The following is a 20,368-nucleotide window of genomic DNA, read 5'->3' as shown; positions in this document are numbered from 1 at the left end:
TTCGGACAAAATACTTGCAACCAATCAGCTAGCAGGAAACTTTTCCAAGCTAAAAGGGCACCCTGTCAGTGAGTGCAAATCCGCCTCAGTAAAAAAAACAGAGTATAGTTATGTTATTGACAGAGAAATTTTCAGTAAAAATTGTAATGCATTTGTTGCTTTGAAAATATTAAAAATGAAAAAACAACAAAAGAAAAATATTATGAAGCTTGTGGAAAACATAAGCAACCAGGAAATAAAAAATGAAAATTTTTTTACCAACCATCAGAAATCATGGAAGCTGTTGGCGCTGCTGCAGTCTGGAAATGATCAGTGCTTAGAAAATTTAGGTATACCATATTGAGTTCGGTGGAGATGGTGATTCGGCAGCATATAAAGCCGTAAGCAGTATGCATGATGACACTAGCCCTTATGGCAACTCATGCCCAGTTGTAAAAGAAGAATGTCTCAACCACGTCCAAAAGAGAATTGTATACTGTCTAACGGTCTTGAAGAAAAAATGCGGAACCAGAGTTATAACAGCTACAAACAAAGTGCTATTTACAAGTGTATTAGGTGGAACGAACAGAATATAGAATTCAGGCCAAAGGCCAAGCACTGGGACCTAAGAGGTCATTCTGTGCTGAAAAAGAAATTGACAGTAAGGTTTTAAAGGTGTAAAAGGAGGAAAACCTCGCAGTTGCACTAGGAAACAATTGCTAGAAGGTGGAAAGTCAGATGGAAGAAAGAGAATATAAACGGAGATACAGTAAAAGGAATAAGAAGTTGCAGCCAGGGGCTGAAGGGACACTGCAAAGATCCTTAAGTAATGCCTCCATGGCACCAAATGAGGCGCACTGACGCCACTACCCCTAAGGGGGTTCGGAATGAAGAAACCGAGTGAGAGTACCGTGTTGAAGATTGGAAAATACTTGGGAATAGCAATAAGAACTGGGGCTAAGAAGACCCTATTGATCCTGTAGCTGCCATGAAAAAAAATAATAATAAAAATGGCATTTCACTAATAATGATGAAAACCATGCTCATTCATACTCTCCAGAAGAAGAAATGAGTTGGTGTTTTTACAATTGCGACTTGTCAAAAAATGTAAAAGCCATGAGTCACAAACAGATGAAGATGAAGCTCGGATGAAGGTGACGCTTCAGCTTTCTGAGGAACAGAAAAAAACCAGTGCAACAAATTTTTGAAGAACTTTCCTCAAATGAACTTTTAACAAGGTCTGTGAAAGGTAGCACACAAAATGTGAATGAAGCCTTTAATGCTAAAACATGGGCTAAATCTCGAAAGGCCAAACTTCATGGGAAGCATACAGTAACATTTGCTTTTAATGTTGCTGAAACTGAGCATGACATTAACTATGCAGCAAGTACAATGCTCCCTAATATCAGAGGAACAGTGGGTGAAGCCCTGAGAGCCTTCATAAAAAAAAGATGTAACAAGGAAAAAATGTCTGGAGCTTAGCAAGACAAAAAGGTAATGAACATCAGGCATAGACAACTATAACACAGGAGCTCATTAGCCCTGCTATGCAAACCTGGCAACAATGAGTAGAGTGGCACTCTATGAAAAACCCCCAAAATAAGTTATTGCAATTGTACATTAGAGGGGATCAGGAGCCAGCAAGACTTTTCAAGACAGCTTTGCGAGCGACTGCAAGAAAAACTTTTTTTTTTTTTTTCAAAAGAGTTTACATTCAAATCCTTATAACTCAGCTATTTATGAATGGATCTGAATACTTTAAAAAACATATTTAGTTATTATTTGGGAATAATGGGGCAAGCTCATTTTTCTTTATTTATATTTTTACATCTAATATTTAATATAATTTTGGCATTTTTTGGTACCATTAACTTTTTATTTTTTCATAGTAAACAAAACATAACTTGAAAATTTTGTTCATGCATTTTTGTCTTTATGATTTAGACTTTGTGTTAGTTTTTTTAATTTTTCATATTGACTGATAAATAATGGCAGAGATAGTTTTCAAAATTTGGGAAAATTTATAGAATCAAAAATATTCATTAAAAACATTTTTGCTCCTATTAAGGCAAAATTTTGTGTACACATTCTTAGAACACTATAAATCAGCACTGTAATTTTCATTTTGGATAACTGATGATAAGCCAACCCCTCTGCCTGATACCCTTAACACTGAATGGTGACCCTGCCTAGACTGGACATCCTTCAGAAAAGCAGATGAACACTATCATGGGAAGGTCATAGCCCATGGTTAAGGAATCACCATAGGCCTGGTAAGGGTCCATCAAGGAAGCCTCCTTTAGGGGTTGGTCAGGCTATGGAAGGTTCAAGATACCACACACCCAATCCAACAATTGTACAAAAGATTCAAGCTAAGGCACGATGATTTTTGGTAGGTTTGGCACTAAGTGCCCTCCTGACACAGCTAAGTCCTGTGAAGATTTAAATCTGGCATCATTAGTTGGAATTTAAAGAGTTATAGACAAGCCTGGAGGGCTAAACACACCTGAACACAAGAGATTGCTTAAACATGACAAGGGGAGTCCTTCTCTGCAGAATTGCAGAGATGGGTAAAAAGTAGTCATATGAAATGGAGGCCACTGGTTATTAATCACATGTTTACCATACAGGCCCATGCTGCATACAAGGCACCAGTCATGGGCAGAGATCTAATATGGTGGATTTCAATCAGTCTCAATCCTAGCAATTCTATAACAAGACTGAAGAGACACTTCCTCTGTTGACTGACAGAACTACTAGAGCCATGGTTTTCCCTTAGAGAGGGATACCAGTTGCAGTCACCAGAACAAGAATACTTTTGAGCAGTGTCCTTGAGAGGCCGTGCTGCTTGCCTCTTTACCAGAATGCTTCAAAGAATCCTCTGAAAGGGTGAGGAGGGGAGGAGGAGGGAGATTAAACTATTACCAGGGTAACCAGTTGAAGGAGGCAACAGGGGACAAGAGCCACTTGATAGGAAAATACCTTCCAAATTAAATAGACATCTACATTCTTTGCAGGCATTGAAGCCAGCAAGACAGCAGGTACCATTATGGCAGGCGTCAGCAGGGTGTACGATGGTGCTGGTGCGAGTAGGATTGGAAAGTGATCATATAGAGCAGTGTTCCATCTGCTTATGGCTTTAACTTAAGTAATGGGTCTTTACTTAATAATGACAAAGGAGATGCATATCCTACTGGGCAATCCCAGACAAGTATACAAATGTATGGTAAGCTGGCAAGCCAACAACCACCGTGAACAATATCCTGGGGCCTGGACTAAAAGACTACACAGAACATCAACACTACTAACAAAGCATAAAACAGATAGTAAAATGGGTAAACAATATTCTTTCAGAATCACCAATTACCAACCATAGAAAATTTAATTACTGTATAGAGCAAATATAAAGGTAAATCATTTCTTACTACAATTAATGCACATATATAAACCAATGGTCTGGCTACTGAGGAGAAGTGAATAATGAGGCAAACTTGCTGAAAGTCCCTAAAGATCACCATTTTTTAAAAATAAAGGTAACAAGTGATATGTTTCTTACCAACTACGTAACACAAGGAGAGAAAGATGTAAAGCTGTCACTAAACTTAAAGAGAAAAACAAGAACATAAACAGTCTGGAATAGGTAAAAACAAAAGGAGTTATGGAAACTAGCAAAAATAAGTCAAAGTGAGAGGGCAACTTGAATCTGTGAATACTACAGCATCACACAACTGAATGAGGAGTGATGAGTATGATCAGATGAGGGTCTGGGCACGCACAGCAGGCATGCTTCCCCTCTCTCCAGATTCATCATGTTGGTGAGACTGGAATTTTCTAAGTAAGACACAAGGAAACTTATGAGTACTGGAGTTGTACTGTAGTAAAAAAAAAAAAATCATGATCACCTAATTTCTGCATCTCAAAATTTGAAGGAAGAAACAACACAGTCAGATGTATAATGTGCAGAACATACCTACAGTGTATGCAGCACATAACACTCAATAGCAACACTAAACATGCTTATGAATACAATGTACTGTACTTTTAATAATTTTACTGGGAACCTGTACTTGCATGTAAAAAATCAACCCTCTTTGTATCTTATGTAGGGAGCTGATGTTAATATAAGAGCAAACTAGGCTAAGCAATGGCTTCATAATTTATGTAGTTATAATGAACACATATTTCATAAGATTAATATACAGTATACTGTAAATAAATATTTACACATTAAGCAAGATTATACAGAAAACAGTATAGCATTTATGCTAATAATCAGTATAAGTCAAGTTTAAGAAGAGTATATTGTAATAAAAATTTTCTGTAAGGTATTCTATATCAAATTTGCCTTGTCCAAGTCATTAAACAGCCTCCTGATCAAAGGCATCCCAGGTGTCAAACATATTGTTGTTTCCTAAGATACTGAGTCACTGATTTACTTTCTTAGGACTTCTCTGAAAGATTTCCTCTTGAATGAGAATTGCAAATACCCAAGGTGAAGTCAGAGATGTTGAGACAGTTACGTGGGAGTCGGTGAAAATTACAAAATATAAAGCAATGAGACAGGGTTTCAGACACACTGGAAAGAACTTTTAGTATGTGAGTTTCACACAAGGTTAAAAGAAAACCTTCAAGTGGAACCCAAAACTGCATTAACCTTATCAAAACAACAAATGAGGGGGGGAGAAAAACCCTATATTCCATAGTGAATAAATGTTCCTTTACATAAAAAAGGAAAAATTTCTTAATGAAAGAGATATCTTTTACATTTAGCTTACACACAAGAAAAATCACAAGTCTTACTTGAAATGCTTCCAAAGCCCCCTTGGAACATAGTATTGAAGCTTTGAGCATGCCAGATGTGCAAAAATAGCCTGAACCTGCTTAAGAATACCAATATGGTATTCTTTACGACTCTCTTCATTTGAGCTGTTACTCATGGGATCTTCCTCACTACCATCCAAGTTGGTCTGAAAAGATATGTTAAAGTAAAAATTTCTTGGAATTATCCTCATTTCTTAAATGTCATCACCAGTTTACCTTCTACTTTGGAATATTTAAATATAAAATAACACAATTAAAATATAATAAGTTGACAACATTAGCATTCTAAACAAATACATCATCTAAACTTGTAATCAATATTACATACACAAACTTTTATATGAAATCATTTTTAATAATAAACAGTTCAACCACACTGCAGAGTTTACATTCTTAACTCTCACAGAGCTTGCTTGAAGGGTTTGTTCTTAATAATTATGCTCAATCTAATCATTATAAAATGCAGTTACTGTACTTAGAAACACCACAGTTGAACAGTAATAAAGATGGATTTTAGATAGTAACAAACTACTGACAGAAACTGGTATCTCTGATCGAGTTATATCACACTGGCCCCTCAACTTAATGGATTTCTTTATGTACTAGATACATCATCAAGTCCGACAAAAAAAAAAAAAAAAAAAAGTGCTTTTGGTTTTGCAAGTACAGTAAGTGTAGTCGCTTTTATTTTGTTAAAAGTTGTAACTACAATTTATAGTTAAATAATGTAATGTACTTGCAGTACATTAAATTTACGCTTATAAACATAATTTTTTAAAAGTGAGTTTGTCACTCTTTGCTTTTCTGACAATCATATGCTCTAATATTCAAAGTTGTTTAGTTAAAAAAAGTGTAACTGCATATATGTAGATTATTATTATTAAAACAGTTTCACCAGACCACTGAGCTGACTATCAGTTTTCATAGGGCTGGCCCGAAGGATTTGGATGAAATGACAGGTCTAGGCTAGAAGCCTAGCACTAGGACCAAATAGGTCATTTGGTATGGTGATGAATGAATGAAAATGAAATTAAAAACTGCACAAAGGCATACACTCTCATACTGGAACACACTCACACAATAAATACATTTATATTTATGTTTCCATTTACACTCACTAAAAAGGCATATTAAAATTCAGAATAAGTTAAGTAACATTTTAAAATTTAGTTGTTTTAAAATTCATTAGACATCCTAAAGATTTTTATATTTTTATTATTTACTTATTTTTCTATTTTATCAACTAAATCACAGTTCCTCATGAACATTAAAATTGGTATTACTGAAAATATAGAAGATTCTGACAAAATTTCCTTCAGTGATCTATTTCCAAAATTTGATAACTGCTGCAGGTTACATTTTGGACATTCACACAATACAGGTTTGACAGTTATCAACATTTTGCACTCTGGGCATTTGGGAGGAGGGCCATGTACTCTGTTCATTAAGCGTCCATGTGTCAAACGAGTACAGGCAGTCCCTGGTTAACGGCGGGCTTGGTTAACGGCGATCCAGTTTTACGGCGCTTGTCTAGCGATGAAAATCGGCAATTTCCGGCGCCGAAAATCACAGATTTCCGCTTATCAGTGCCGATAACTGAAAATCAGTGATTTTCGGCGCCAATGGTTATCATCACACCCTCAGAACAGAACCCCTGCCAATAACCAGGGACTGCCTGTATGGCCTATTTGAAGAAGTGTCAGAATTACTTGTCTCTCTCTCTCTGAAATTATGAACTCCATTTTCCAACACAAGATTTTATGTTTTTATTTTTTGCCATTTACTTACAATGATTGTTTTTATATATCTTATACAGTCACTAACAGGGACGTTTACATTAGCTCTTGCCATGTGGACTCCTTCCCTAGCTACTTTATCAGCCTCTTCATTTCCTTTAATCCCTATTTTTTGCCATTTACTTACAATGACTGTTTTTATATATCTTATACAGTCACTAACAGGGATGTTTACATTAGCTCTTGCCATGTGGACTCCTTCCCTAGCTACTTTATCAGCCTCTTCATTTCCTTTAATCCCTATTTTTGCCATTTACTTACAATGACTGTTTTTATATATCTTATACAGTCACTAACAGGGATGTTTACATTAGCTCTTGCCATGTGGACTCCCTCCCTAGCTACTTTATCAGCCTCTTCATTTCCTTTAATCCCTATTTTTTGCCATTTGCTTACAATGACTGTTTTTATATGTCTTATGCAGTCACTAATAGGGATGTTTACATTAGCTCTTGCCATGTGGACTGCTTTCCTAGCTGCTTTATCAGCCTCTTCATTTCCTTTAATCTCTACATGGCCATGGGAGGGATCCAGCATATTTCAATATTTTTCCTATTATTATAACCCTTCTAAAAACACTTAGAACTCAATATTTTGATAGTTCAAACACACAAAAAAATAAAATTGCTTATATAGGTATTACCCTACTTACGATGGGGCTCCATTCCAAGCCTAGCCTACACTGTAAAGTATACTCTATACATACATGGTATAGTAATTATTAATATCAGCTAATTCTGGAGGTTCACACTCAGTGACATATGATAATTCAATACAAAGAGAATTTGAATAACAAACAAGAATTAGCTCAGCCTACACTATGGTATATCGTATACATATGCGGTAGCATAGCCTACATTATACTGTATTCTATATTCACATAATATCGTATTATACAAGCATCAACATAACGAAAATGCATCTTTTCCTTGGATCTCTTAAAATGTTATGCTTTAATTCACTGTACCCAATAATATTGTATATACAGTAAACCCCCATATTCGTGTTCTCATGATTCGCGGACTCACGCATTCGCGGGTTTCTCTGTGGAACATATCTAGCCATTATTTGCGGAAAATTTGCCCATTCACAGTATTTTTCACTGAGAAATATTCAATAATTACTGTATTTTCATATGATTTTCGTGAATAAATGCATTTTTTGTGATAAAACTATTAAAATACTCAGGTATAAGCATTTTTACAGGGTTTTTCTTGTGTTTAAACTATCAAAATGGGCAGTTCTAGGTGTTTTTAGACGGGTTTTGAGTATTCGCGGATTTTAGCTATTCGCGGGGGGCGGGGGATTGTAGTACACATCCCCAGGGAATATGGGGGGTTCACTGTATTCTTATATTGCTTTTGTATTATAAATTGCGATCATAGCGATCAATGTTTTGGTTTGGAAATCGATTATGCAGTAAGTTTATTTCGCCGTATTTAACTCAGTTCAGAGCGCTTTCTTGCTCCTATTTAGCGTAAATGAATCTCTAGATACTTTATTTATACGGGGCAAAGTTTTTTTTTGTTATACAAACTGTTTTCAAGTTGAAATATAACTTAGATACATCTAGTTTTGGAATTAATTAACCTACTTTTTTTGTTAATAGATGACTTTTGCTGTTTGGGGGCATGTTTGTTTTGCGTAAAAAAAAAAAAATTCAAGATTCTGTTCCCTATTTTCACTTGATTTCATAATAATACTGTACAAGCTTTACGTACTTGCTGTTGATTTCATCATAATACATGCTTTATATATTTATCGTTTACTGGCATAAAAATAGCGGTAATATGTATTCTTTCATGGCCAGTAGTTTTGATTAAAATACTCTCCAATTTTAATTACAGCCGAGTTTCATCCATGTTACCAATGCACGATAATTTATAGTCCTTAGCTGCTTGAACATTGTTTTCTTAGTTTCAGCTACAACTTGCAGCTTAAATTTAGCAGTATATTTCCTTGCCGATCTTTTATCCACACTGAATAAGGGTATAATGTGAAAATATCAGTCCTATTCTACTTAACATCTTTGTACTATAACTACGGTAACTGTTTACTACCATATGATGGTTGAAATACAAGCAAAACAGCTGTTATTATCCAATTCGGTTATAAGCAAAACAAGTTTCTCATTCTGCTGTTTATGGCTGTATGCACTTACACAAGAGTATAATGTTACTAACAATGCCTTTATCATTCTCTTTTACTTTTTTAACTAAAAGATGGGATAAGGAGATGGAGGAATAGAAGTTGGTCTACAGTAAACCCCCTGTATTTGCGTTCTAACGTTCGCGGACTCACCTATTCGTGGATTTCTCTGTGGAACATCTATACATATTATTCGCGGAAAATTCGCTAATTCGTGGTATTTTTCACTGGAAAATATTCACTAATCTCTGTGTTTTCATATTTTCATGACTAAATGCACTTTTTGTGATAAAACTATTAAAACACTCGGGTATAAGCATTTTTAGAGATTTTTCTTGTGTTTGAACTATCAAAATAGGCAGTTCTATGTGTTTTTAGAGGGGTTTTAGGTATTCGCAGATTTTAGCTATTTGCAGGGGGGTGTGGTATGCATTTCCTGCAAATACGGCGGGTTTACTGTATTGTAATTTAGTTTCTCTCGCTACCTGATTGTACACTGCTGCCTGCGCCCGCACAAAATTTAAAAACATTTTATAAATATTATTGTATCAATATTAATTGCTTACCCCAAGGCAAAATCGAATTATCGTAAGGCAAATTATTGTAACTCGAGCATTACCTGGGTACCTGAATATTCTAACCTTTTAACGCCGACTGGACGTATTTTACGTTGACAAAAGTTGTCTGTCGGGTGCCAAGTGGACGTAAAATATATCGACTACAACAAGTTCTTTAAATATTAACTGAAAAATACTTATAGTCCTCGTTTGCGAAAAATTTTAAATCACGCGCCGTGAGGGATGATGGGAGTTCATGGATCACGCTGTTGTTTTGTTTACAAGCGTGACCCAGCTGTGCATGCATGAATTTCTTTCTTATCCCATAAGAAAGCATCAGCTAACTCTGCTGAAAATCTCAGAAAATCTTTAGTCACTTGGTCGTAATTTTTGCACCGTTTTCTATTAGCCTTTACATAAAGTTTTATATATGTAAATATGCGCAATTTCATGTAAAATACAACAAAAAATAACTCATGGTTGTAGCTTCCATCAACTTTGACATATTCTCATATAAATCACAATAAGTGCCAAAATTTCAACCTTAGGTCAACTTTGACTCGACCGAAATGGTCGAAAAACGCAATTGTAAGCTAAAACTCTTACATTCTAGTAATGTTCAATCATTTACCTTCATTTTGCAACAAACGAGAAGTCTCTAGCACAATATTTTGATTTATGGTGAATTTTTAAAAAAAACTTTTTCCTTACGTCTGTGCTCGCTAACTGCTGAAAATCTCAGAAATTCTTTAGTCACTTTGTCGTAATTTTTGCACCGTTTTATATTAGCTGTTACATAAAGTTTTATATATGAAAATGTGCACAATTTCATGTAGAATACAACAAAAAATAACTCATGGTTGTAGCTTGTATCAATTTTGACATATTTTCATATAAATCATGATACATGCCAAAATTTCAACCTTCCGTCAATTTTGACTCTACCGAAATGGTCGAAAAATGCAATTGTAAGCTAAAACTCTTACATTCTAGTAATATTCAATCATTTACCTTCACTTTGCAACAAACGAGAAGTCTCTAGCACAATATCTCGATTTATGGTGAATTTTTTAAAAAAACTTTTTCCTTACGTCCGCACTAACTCTGCTGAAAATCTTGTAAGTGCCTGACGCCATCTCTTCCAAACACGTGTGTTCGTCGTCCGTCGGAGTGGACAAGAAAACAAGAGTATCTCGTTTTCTTTCTCTAAAGGAACGCGATTTCAACCATACAATATTTCTGTCTGTTTCTCCCTAACCATTGTTGTCTTGATGTATGTATAATCACCACTACTTGCATTGCCATGCAAGCATTCTAATCATGTACTCATAATGTTCCAACGAATCTTCTGTACCAAACTGTGTGTATGTTTCTGGTTGTGAAGACGCCAAACGTCACGCCACTCCGATGGACCACGAACACACGAACACATGCGTGTTTGGAAGAGACGGCGTCAGGCTTTTACAATCTCAGAAATTCTTTAGTCACTGTCGTAACTTTTGCAGTTTTCTATTAGCCTTTACATAAAGTTTTATATATGAAAATGTGCACAATTTCATGTAAAATACAACAAAAAATAACTCATGGTTGTAGCTTTTATCAATTTTGACATATTTTCATATAAATCACAATAAGTGCCAAAATTTCAACCTTAGGTCAAATTTGACTCGACCAAAATGGTCGAAAAATACAATTGTAAGCTAAAACTCTTACATTCTAGTAATATTCAATCATTTACCTTTAATTTGCAACAAACGAGAAGTCTCTAGCACAATATTTCGATTTATGGTGAATTTTTGAAAAAACTTTTTCCTTACGTCCGCACGTGCTAACTGCTGAAAATCTCGGAAATTCTTTAGTCACTTTGTCGTAATTTTTGCACTGTTTTATATTAGCCGTTACATAATGTTTTTTATATGAAAATGTGTGCAATTTCATGTAGAATAAAACAAAAAATAACTCATGGTTGTAGCTTTAATCAATTTTGACATTTTCATATAAATCACGATAAGTGCCAAAATTTCAACCTTCGGTCAATTTTGACTCTACCGAAATGGTCGAAAAATGCAATTGTAAGCTAAAACTCTTACATCCTAGTAGTATTCAATCATTTACCTTCATTTTGCAACAAACGAGAAGTCTCTAGCACAATATTTCGATTTATGGTGAATTTTTGAAAAAAACCCTTTTCCTTACGTCCGAACTAACTCTGCTGAAAATCTTGTGAGAGCCTGATGCCGTCTCTTCCAAACACGTTTGTTCGTCGTCTATCGGAGTGGACAAGACAACAAGAGCATCTCATTTTCTTTCTCTAAAGGAACGCGATTTCAACCATACAATATTTCCGTCTGTTTCTCCCTAACCATTGTTGTCTTGATGTTTGTACAATCACCACTATTTGCATTGCCATGCAAGCATTCTAATCATGTACTCATAATGTTCCAGCGAATCTTCTGTATCAAACTGTGTGTATGTTTCTGTTTGTGAAGACGCCAAACGTCTCGCCACTCCGATGGACCACGAACACACGAACACATGCGTGTTTGGAAGAGACGGCGTCAGGCTTTTACAATCTCAGAAATTCTTTAGTCACTGTCGTAATTTTTGCAGTTTTCTATTAGCCTTTACATAAAGTTTTATATATGAAAATGTGCGCAATTTCATGTAAAATACAACAAAAAAACTCATGATTGTAGCTTTTATTAATTTTGACATATTTTCATATAAATCACAATAAGTGCAACAATTTCAACCTTCGGTCAACTTTGACTCGACCAAAATGGTTGAAAAATACAATTGTAAGCTAAAACTCTTACATTCTAGTAATATTCAATCATTTACCTTTAATTTGCAACAAACGAGAAGTCTCTAGCACAATATTTCGATTTATGGTGAATTTTTGAAAAAACTTTTTTCTTACGTCTGCGCGTGCTAACTCTGCTGAAAATCTCAGAAATTCTTTAGTCACTTTGTCATAATTTTTGCATTGTTTTATATTAGCCATTACATAAAGTTTTATATATGAAAATGTGCACAATTTCATGTAGAATACAACAAAAAATAACTCATGGTTGTAGCTTTTATCAGTTTTGAAATATTTTCATATAAATCACAATGTGCCGAAATTTCAACCTTCAGTCCAACTTTGACTCGACTGAAATGGTCGAAAAATGCAATTGTAAGCTAAAACTCTTACATTCTAGTAATAATCAATCAGTTACCTTCATTTTGCAACAAACCGGAAGTCTCTAGCACAATATTTCCATTTATGGTGAATTTTTGAAAAAAACTTTTTAATGTCCACACATTACGAAATTCTTGCATCATATTGTGATAATATTTTCTCTTTGTTGCTTTGATCGTTTTACAATTTGTTATATACCAAAATCATTGCAATTTAGTGTAAAATACAATGAAAAAAAATAGCTCATTAGCTTTAACAGTTTTGCTCACAGCGCGATTTGTATACAATTATGAAAATTTTTTTTCGCCCTGTCATATATTCCAATATTTATATATGATATTTTTTTGTTTATTTCTGATGGTTGCATACTAAACTTCAGGCAATGAGAAAAAAATGAGCCAAAAATGAACTCTTAATCTTAAAAACTAAGCATGCTGTGATTTTTTGAAAAAACTTTCTTTCCTCTTCAGCGCTAACTCCCAACCCTGCCGGCATACGGCAGACACTTTTGTAAATAGAGGCTCGGCGTTTAAGGGTTAATAGTTTTATCACAAAAAGTGCATTTAGTCATGAAAATATGAAATACACTAATTAGTGAATATTTCTCAGTGAAAAATACGCGAATGGGCGAATTTTCAGTGAATAATGCGTATACTGTATAGTTAAAAATCGTGAATACTTAAAACCCCCTCTAAAAACACTTAGAACTGCCTATTTTGATAGTTTAAACACAAGAAAAACCCTCTAAAGATGCTTATACCTGAGTATTTTAATAGTTTTATCACAAAAAGTGCATTTAGTCATGAAAATATGAAAATACAGTAACTAGTGAATATTTCTGTGAAAAATACCTCGAATGGGGAATTTTCCGCGAACACGCGAATCCGCGAATACGGGGGGTTTACTGTAGGTGAGTCTGTGAATACAGGGAGTTTACTGTACATTACAGTAAGGTTATGTCTATTGGCTCCTCAAGTAGTGTTCGATAGTTTTTAATTAGATTTAGTCCTCTTTTACATTTTGACTTCATGTATGTTATGTGGGATTTCCAGTTCAAGTGAGTATCAAATACTAACCTCAAGAATTTTGCTTTTTGGCCAATTGGTATGGAATGATTTCTGATTTTTAAACCTATTTCTTCACCTTTTTTTCCCCCTTTTTATTTTTATAAAACATCACTGCTTGAGTCTTTTGTATGGATAATTTAAAGCCTAGAGATGAGGCCCATTCATCTATTTTTGTAACAGTTTTATTAATGATTCACTCTGGATGTTTTATGCGAGATGCTGAATAATAAATGGCAAAATCATCCATATACAAGTTACTTTTAATTCCAATAGGTAAATTATTACCTATGTCACTTATTGCTAAAGTAGACAGTGCACCACTAAGGATGCTTCCTTGTGAAACACCATTTTCAAGTGGAAATGTACTTGACAATACATCATCAATTCTAACTTGAAAAGTGCGATTTGTCAGAAAGTTTTGAATAAACCTGGGTAAATGTCCATGGATGCTGTTTTTTATGTAACACTTTTAACCCTTAAACGCCGACTGGACGTATGATACGTCGACTAAAATTGTCTATTGGGTGCCAAGTGGACGTACCCGACGCCTGACTACAAAAAATTTCAACCTTCGGTCAACTTTGACTCGACCGAAATGGTCAAAAAACGCCATTGTAAGCTAAAACTCTTACATTCTAGTAATATTCAATCATTTACCTTCATTTTGCAACAAATTGGAAGTCTCTAGCACAATATTTCAATTTATGGTGAATTTTTGAAAAAACTTTTTTACGGTATACATTTAACTCAGCAAAAATTTCAGAAATTCTTTTCATCATTTTGTCGTGAAGTTTTGCACTGTTTTATATTAGTCGTTACATAAAGTTTTATATATGAAACTGTGTGCAATTTCATGTAAATACAGCAACACACAACCCATGGTTGTAGCTTTTATCAGTTTGGAAATATTTTCATATAAATCACGATAACTGCCAAAATTTCAACCTTCGGTCAACTTTGACTCGACCGAAATGGTAAAACGCAATTGTAAGCTAAAACTCTTACATTCTAGTAATATTCAATCATTTACCTTCATTTTGCAACAAATTGGAAGTCTCTAGCACAATATTTCGATTTATGGTGAATTTTTGAAAAAACTTTTTCCTTCGTCCGTGCCAGAAATTCTTTCATCACGTTGTCGTAATGTTTGCACCGTTTAATATTAGTCGTTACATAAAGTTTTATATAAGGAAATGTGCGCAATTTCATGTAGAATACAACAGAAAATAACTCATGGTTGTAGCTTTTATCAATTTTGAAATATTTTCATATAAATCACGATAACTGCCAAAATTTCAACCTTGGTCAACTTTAACTCGACCGAAATGGTAAAAACGCAATTATAAGCTAAAACTCTTATATTCTAGTAATATTCAATCATGTACCTTCATTTTGCAACAAACTGGAAGTCTCTAGCACAATATTTCGATTTATGGTGAATTTCTGAAAAAAAAAAAAAAAAAAAAAAAAAAAAATTTCCTTACGTCTGCTTAGCTGATAACTCGGCCGAACATCTCGAAATTCTTTAAATCACGTTGTCGTAATATTGGCATCGTTTACATTAGTCGTTACATAAAGTTTTATATATGAAAATGTGCGCAATTTCATGTAGAATACAACAGAAAATAGCTCATGGTTGTAGCTTTTATCAGTTTTGAAATATTTTCACATAAATCACGATAAGTGCTAAAAATTTCAACCTTTGGTCAACTTTAACTTGACCGAAATGGTTGAAAAACGCAATTGTAAGCTAAAACTCTTACATTCTAGTAATATTCAATCATTTACCTTCATTTTGCAATAAATTGGAAGTCTCTAGCACAATATTTCGATTTATGGTGAATTTTGAAAAAAACATTTTCCTTACGTCCGTGCAGTAATTCACCAAACATCTCAGAAATTCTTTTCGTCACGTTGTCGTAATGTTTGCACCGTTTTATATTAGTCGTTACATAAAGTTTTATATATGAAAATGTGCGCAATTTCATGTACAATACAACAGAAAATAACTCATGGTTGTATCTTTTATCAGTTTTGAAATATTTTCATATAAATCACAATAAATAGAAAAATTCTACTTTGGGTCAACTTTAACTCAACCTGAAATGGTCGAAAAACTGCAATTGTAAGCTAAAACACTTACAGTCTAGTAATATTCAATCAATTAGCTTCATTTTTTCAACAAACGGGAAGTCTCTAGCACAATATTTCGATTTATGGTGAATTTTTGAAAAAAACATTTTACGTCCGCGCATTACGAATTCATGCATCATTTTGTGATAATATTTTCTCTATGTTGCTTTGATCGTTTTACAATTTGTTATATACCAAATTCATCGCAATTTAGTGTACAATACAAAGAAAAAAAAATAACCCGTTAGCTTTAACCGTTTTGCTCACAGCGCGATTTGTATAAAATTATATATGAAATTTTTTTTGCGCTGTCATATATTTCAATATTTATATATGATGATATTTTTTTTCATTTCTGATGGTTGCATACTAAACTTCAGGCAATGACAAAAAAAAAGGAGCCAAAAATGAACTCTTAATCTTAAAAACTAAGCGTGCTGTGATTTTTTTAAAAAAACTTTTTTCCCGCTTGACACTAACTCCCGAACGCCACCGGCATACGGGAGATGTTTTTGTAAATAGAGGCTCGGCGTTTAAGGGTTAATATTGCAATTCTACATATAGTATCATATGTCTTTTCAACCTTTTCAATGCCTCTTTGTATGTGGTCTTCCAAGTTAGACAGAGAATCCAATGTAAATCTGTTACATTGTGACCTGAATTGAGTGGAGTCAAAATTTTACTTTCTTGAATGTGCCATGTTAAGTCAAGCATTTACCATTTTCTCTAGTAATTTGCATAAGCAACTTGTTAAAGAAATTGGTCTGTAACTGTTCACATTACTGGGATCCTTTCCCAGTTTAGGGACAGGAATAATTATAATTGTATGCCATTCATCAGGAAATAAATTTCGAAGCCATAATGATTATAAAACTGTAATAAGTATGACTTTGCCAAAAGTACTAAGTGGCAGATCATTTCACAACAAATATTGTCACCTCCTGGGACAGATTTATTTCTGTTCAAGAGAGCATCTTATATTGCTTCAAAATTTACTGCTGTTAATTCTATACTATTTTTCTTTGTGCAGAAGTGTTTATCAAAATTTTTATCACTACTTAATTCTGCTAAGTTTTCCCCCATTACATTACTTTTTTCTTTCGGATCAAGTATTCTTTTCCCATCTTTTAATATGGCATGTCTAGATGGTTTAACATGGTACCATTTATTCTCCTGAAATTTTCCCATATTTTTTGTATGGGAGTACAGGCAGTCCCCAGTTATTAGCAGGCTCGGTTATCGGCGATCCGGTTTTACGGGGCTTGTCTAGCAATGAAAATCTGCAATTTTCGGTGGTGAAAATTGCCGATTTCCATTTATTGGCAGTGATAATCGGGTATTGGTGCCGATACATACCTAACAGAGGTGCCACTCTCCGGTCATCTGTATCAGCGCCGATAAGCGCCAAAAATCGCTGATTTTCATTTATCAACATGCTGTCGGAGCAAACCACCACCCCGGCCGATAACCAGGGACTGCCTATACTATTAGAGATCTGATACGTATTTCCTCCAAGAAATGATTCTTCCTTGAATGATTTCTTTTTTAAATTTTGCAGCCATTTTATTATACAGTCATACTTCGAACTTACATGAGGTTAGGTTCCAGAACCCCTCGCGCAGGGTGAATTTTCGCGTAAGTTTGGCATGGTCTCTAAAAATGCTAATAAATGCTATTTCTAAAGTTTAAACACTAAATATGCCCTAATCATGCTCCCAAATTATTAAGTTAACTTTTAAATGGAATTAAAGTTTTACTGTAATTTCATTTAAAAGTTAGCTTAATACACTGCCCTTAAAAAAGAAAAATAAATGGTTTACATAAAAATTGAGAGTTGTAAGAGAATTTCTCTCTCTCTCCCCTTTCAACCGATCTATTTTTAGAATCATCTCAACCTCTTTTTAGCAACTTTTTTTATTCTGCGTCTCTCTCTTTGTTCTGAAATGCTTTTTCATGAACAAACAATGTTTTATATTTTGACTAATACAACTCTTAGTTATTATGTCTATGTTTTAGAACGTATCTGCAAACTAGTGCATTTAAACTTAAGAGACGATACAGGTCAAATTAGATCAATTTAAACTATCTACTGTACAGGTAAAGATGTACAGAGAATTAATAAGTTGTAAAAATGCGTGAGCGCTAACTGAGAGAGAGAGAGAGAGAGAGAGAGAGAGAGAGAGAGAGAGAGAGAGAGAGAGAGAGAGAGAGAGAGAGAGAGAAGAGCGAAACACTTAACGGTAAAAATCACCTGTTCAAGGGTTGTCCTTACTTGAGAGATGAAATTATTTATCAGTTATTTATACAGACTGAGAGAGAGAGAGAGAGAGAGAGAGAGAGAGAGAGAGAGAGAGAGAGAGAGAGAGAGAGAGAGAGAGATTGTCCTTACTTGAAATGTCAATATTATTTATGAATTATTTAGAGAGATTACAGAGAGAGAGAGAGAGAGAGAGAGAGAGAGAGAGAGAGAGAGAGAGAGAGAGAGAGAGAGTTAGCTTAATACATTACCCTTAAAAAAAAAGAAATAAATGGTTGACTTAAGAATATAGTGTGTGACTTTCCCCATTCCACCAATCTATTTTTAGAAGTCTTCTCAACCCCGTTTTACAAACTTTTTTATTCTGTCACTTTCTCTTTGTTCTGAAATGCTCTATGTCTCTATGTTTTAGAACTCAGCATTTACAGTTTGTAAACGGTACAGGTAAAAATTAGATCAATTCAAAATTATCTACTGTACAGTTAAAGACATACAGAGAAACAGTGCAGTGTAATTAGGGTGGCTAACTTCAGAGAGTTTATAACAGTTGAGAGAGAGATAACAGTTGTCCTTACTTAAGAGTGAAATTTTCTATGAATTATTACAGACAGAGAGAGAGAGAGAGAGAGAGAGAGAGAGAGAGAGAATTACAAGAAAAATTTGACCACTGATTAGCAACACTCTCATTCTTGTCATGTTAAATGACATGTCTGACAGCTTTTGCCTTCCACCTTCTTACAAAAGATGAGGGAAGAATTTGTTTGTTCAAGATAATACAAATTTTGTATTACAGTTTTATTATTATTATTATTATTATTATTATTATTATTTATTTTATTAATCTTATTAATATTTGAAAATTAGTACATATTATTACTTAAAAAGTTTATTTATCATACAAATAAACATACCTGTTTACAAGTACCATAAAAATTCATCTCACTAAAGAGAGAGAAGAGAGAGAGAGAGAGAGAGAGAGAGAGAGAGAGAGAGAGAGAGAGAGAGAGAGAGAGAGAGAGAGTTATTATCTTTAATAATATTTAATGTTAAAAGCTTGAAAACTTATAAATTACATAAAAATTAAACAAACACTTTTGCTGGGTTTCTCAGTGTAACGGAAATGTTACTGTGTCTGTGAAAAACTTGTGTATGACCATTAGTTAGGTTCCAAATAAAAAATTTGTGTGTCTGTGAATTAATGCAACTTTCGAATCGCGCCAAGTTCGAGGTATTACTGTATATAGGTTTTAATGTATCAAATTCTAATAATAATATATAGTTAGTTTTTGTAAATTTTCTTCTAATAATAATGTTTTATTTTACTGAACTTTCTATTCGAATTATCTAATTGTCTTCCAGTCTGGTTTTATTTTTATTAATTCTGTTAGTTTTTCAGACCACCATGGGACTTTGTGTTTTGTTGGATGAGATTTTGAATTTGGTATCACTTTATTAGCAGCATTTTTCATGAAATCAACAAGAAACCTATTTGTTTCATTATGATCTTGTATATACTCAAATGGTGGGATATTCCTGGTGTGGAATTCATATCGCTCCCAATCTGCTTTATAAATGTTATATTGAGAGACATGTTTGGCATGATTATTTTGTAATAATGAAATTAATATTGGGAAATGATCACTGGTATTAAGATCATCAACAGTATTTCAATCCAATCTGTCTACTATGCTTGCTGTACATAGAATTAAGTCTACAGAGGAAAATGTTCCATGTGTTTTTGAAAAATGTGCTGATTTCGTTATCATTTATACAGTACTTCGTTTGACTCTATGAATTCTTCTATTTTACTTCCTACTCTATTTGAGCTTGTACAATTACAGTCCCATATTGGGTTGTGGGCATTAAAATCACCCACTATTAATGTAGGTTCCTTGGCATAGCTAAGTAATTCAAGTTTATCAATGTTGTAATTTTTATTAGGTTGGTTGTGCATAAGTTATAAATTACATAATTATCGTTTTTTATTCGGATTTTAATACCTGATATTTGCAAGTCAGCAATGTTTACAGGTACTTTGTCATAAATTACTTTGTTATGCCCATATCTGGCTGTACCTAAATTTCTTTCTTCCTCTCGTGATGTAGATGCTAAGGTGTATTTACCTGTTGTTGAAATTGTTTTGTTGACATGTTGTAAACATAATATTATTGGTTCATATTCTTTTAGTAATCGTTGTATTTCTCCTAGGTGTAATCTGGTCTGTGGACCATTTACGTTCTATTGCATAATATACTGTATAGCTATTGAAAATATTTTGTTATGGCGGTCGTTTTACTCTATTTTTTTGTATTATCAACTTGGATTTTTTCCAATAACTTACGATATTCGTTTGCTTTCTTTATAATATTTTAGGTGCTCAATGCACATACAATCTTTTTCATGGGTGCTCAAATCAGTTGTTTCTT

The 20,368-nt window shown here is 33.9% G+C and overlaps 1 protein-coding gene across 1 annotated transcript in view; it reads right to left on the bottom strand.

The window, feature by feature from the left end:
* The window catches only part of LOC136833478 (ubiquitin carboxyl-terminal hydrolase 9X-like), a 525,953-nt gene that overhangs the window by 187,029 nt on the left and 318,556 nt on the right, over positions 1 to 20,368 (bottom strand). Inside the window, 1 exon segment of the mRNA XM_067095694.1 lies at positions 4,780 to 4,946. Within this exon segment, the coding sequence (XP_066951795.1) occupies positions 4,780 to 4,946 (167 nt within the window).

Source organism: Macrobrachium rosenbergii, chromosome 51, assembly GCF_040412425.1.
Source record: "Macrobrachium rosenbergii isolate ZJJX-2024 chromosome 51, ASM4041242v1, whole genome shotgun sequence".
Classification (NCBI taxonomy): domain Eukaryota; kingdom Metazoa; phylum Arthropoda; class Malacostraca; order Decapoda; family Palaemonidae; genus Macrobrachium; species Macrobrachium rosenbergii.
The sequence above is the reverse complement of the archived record's forward strand: the minus strand, read 5'-3'. Positions and strand labels throughout refer to the sequence as shown.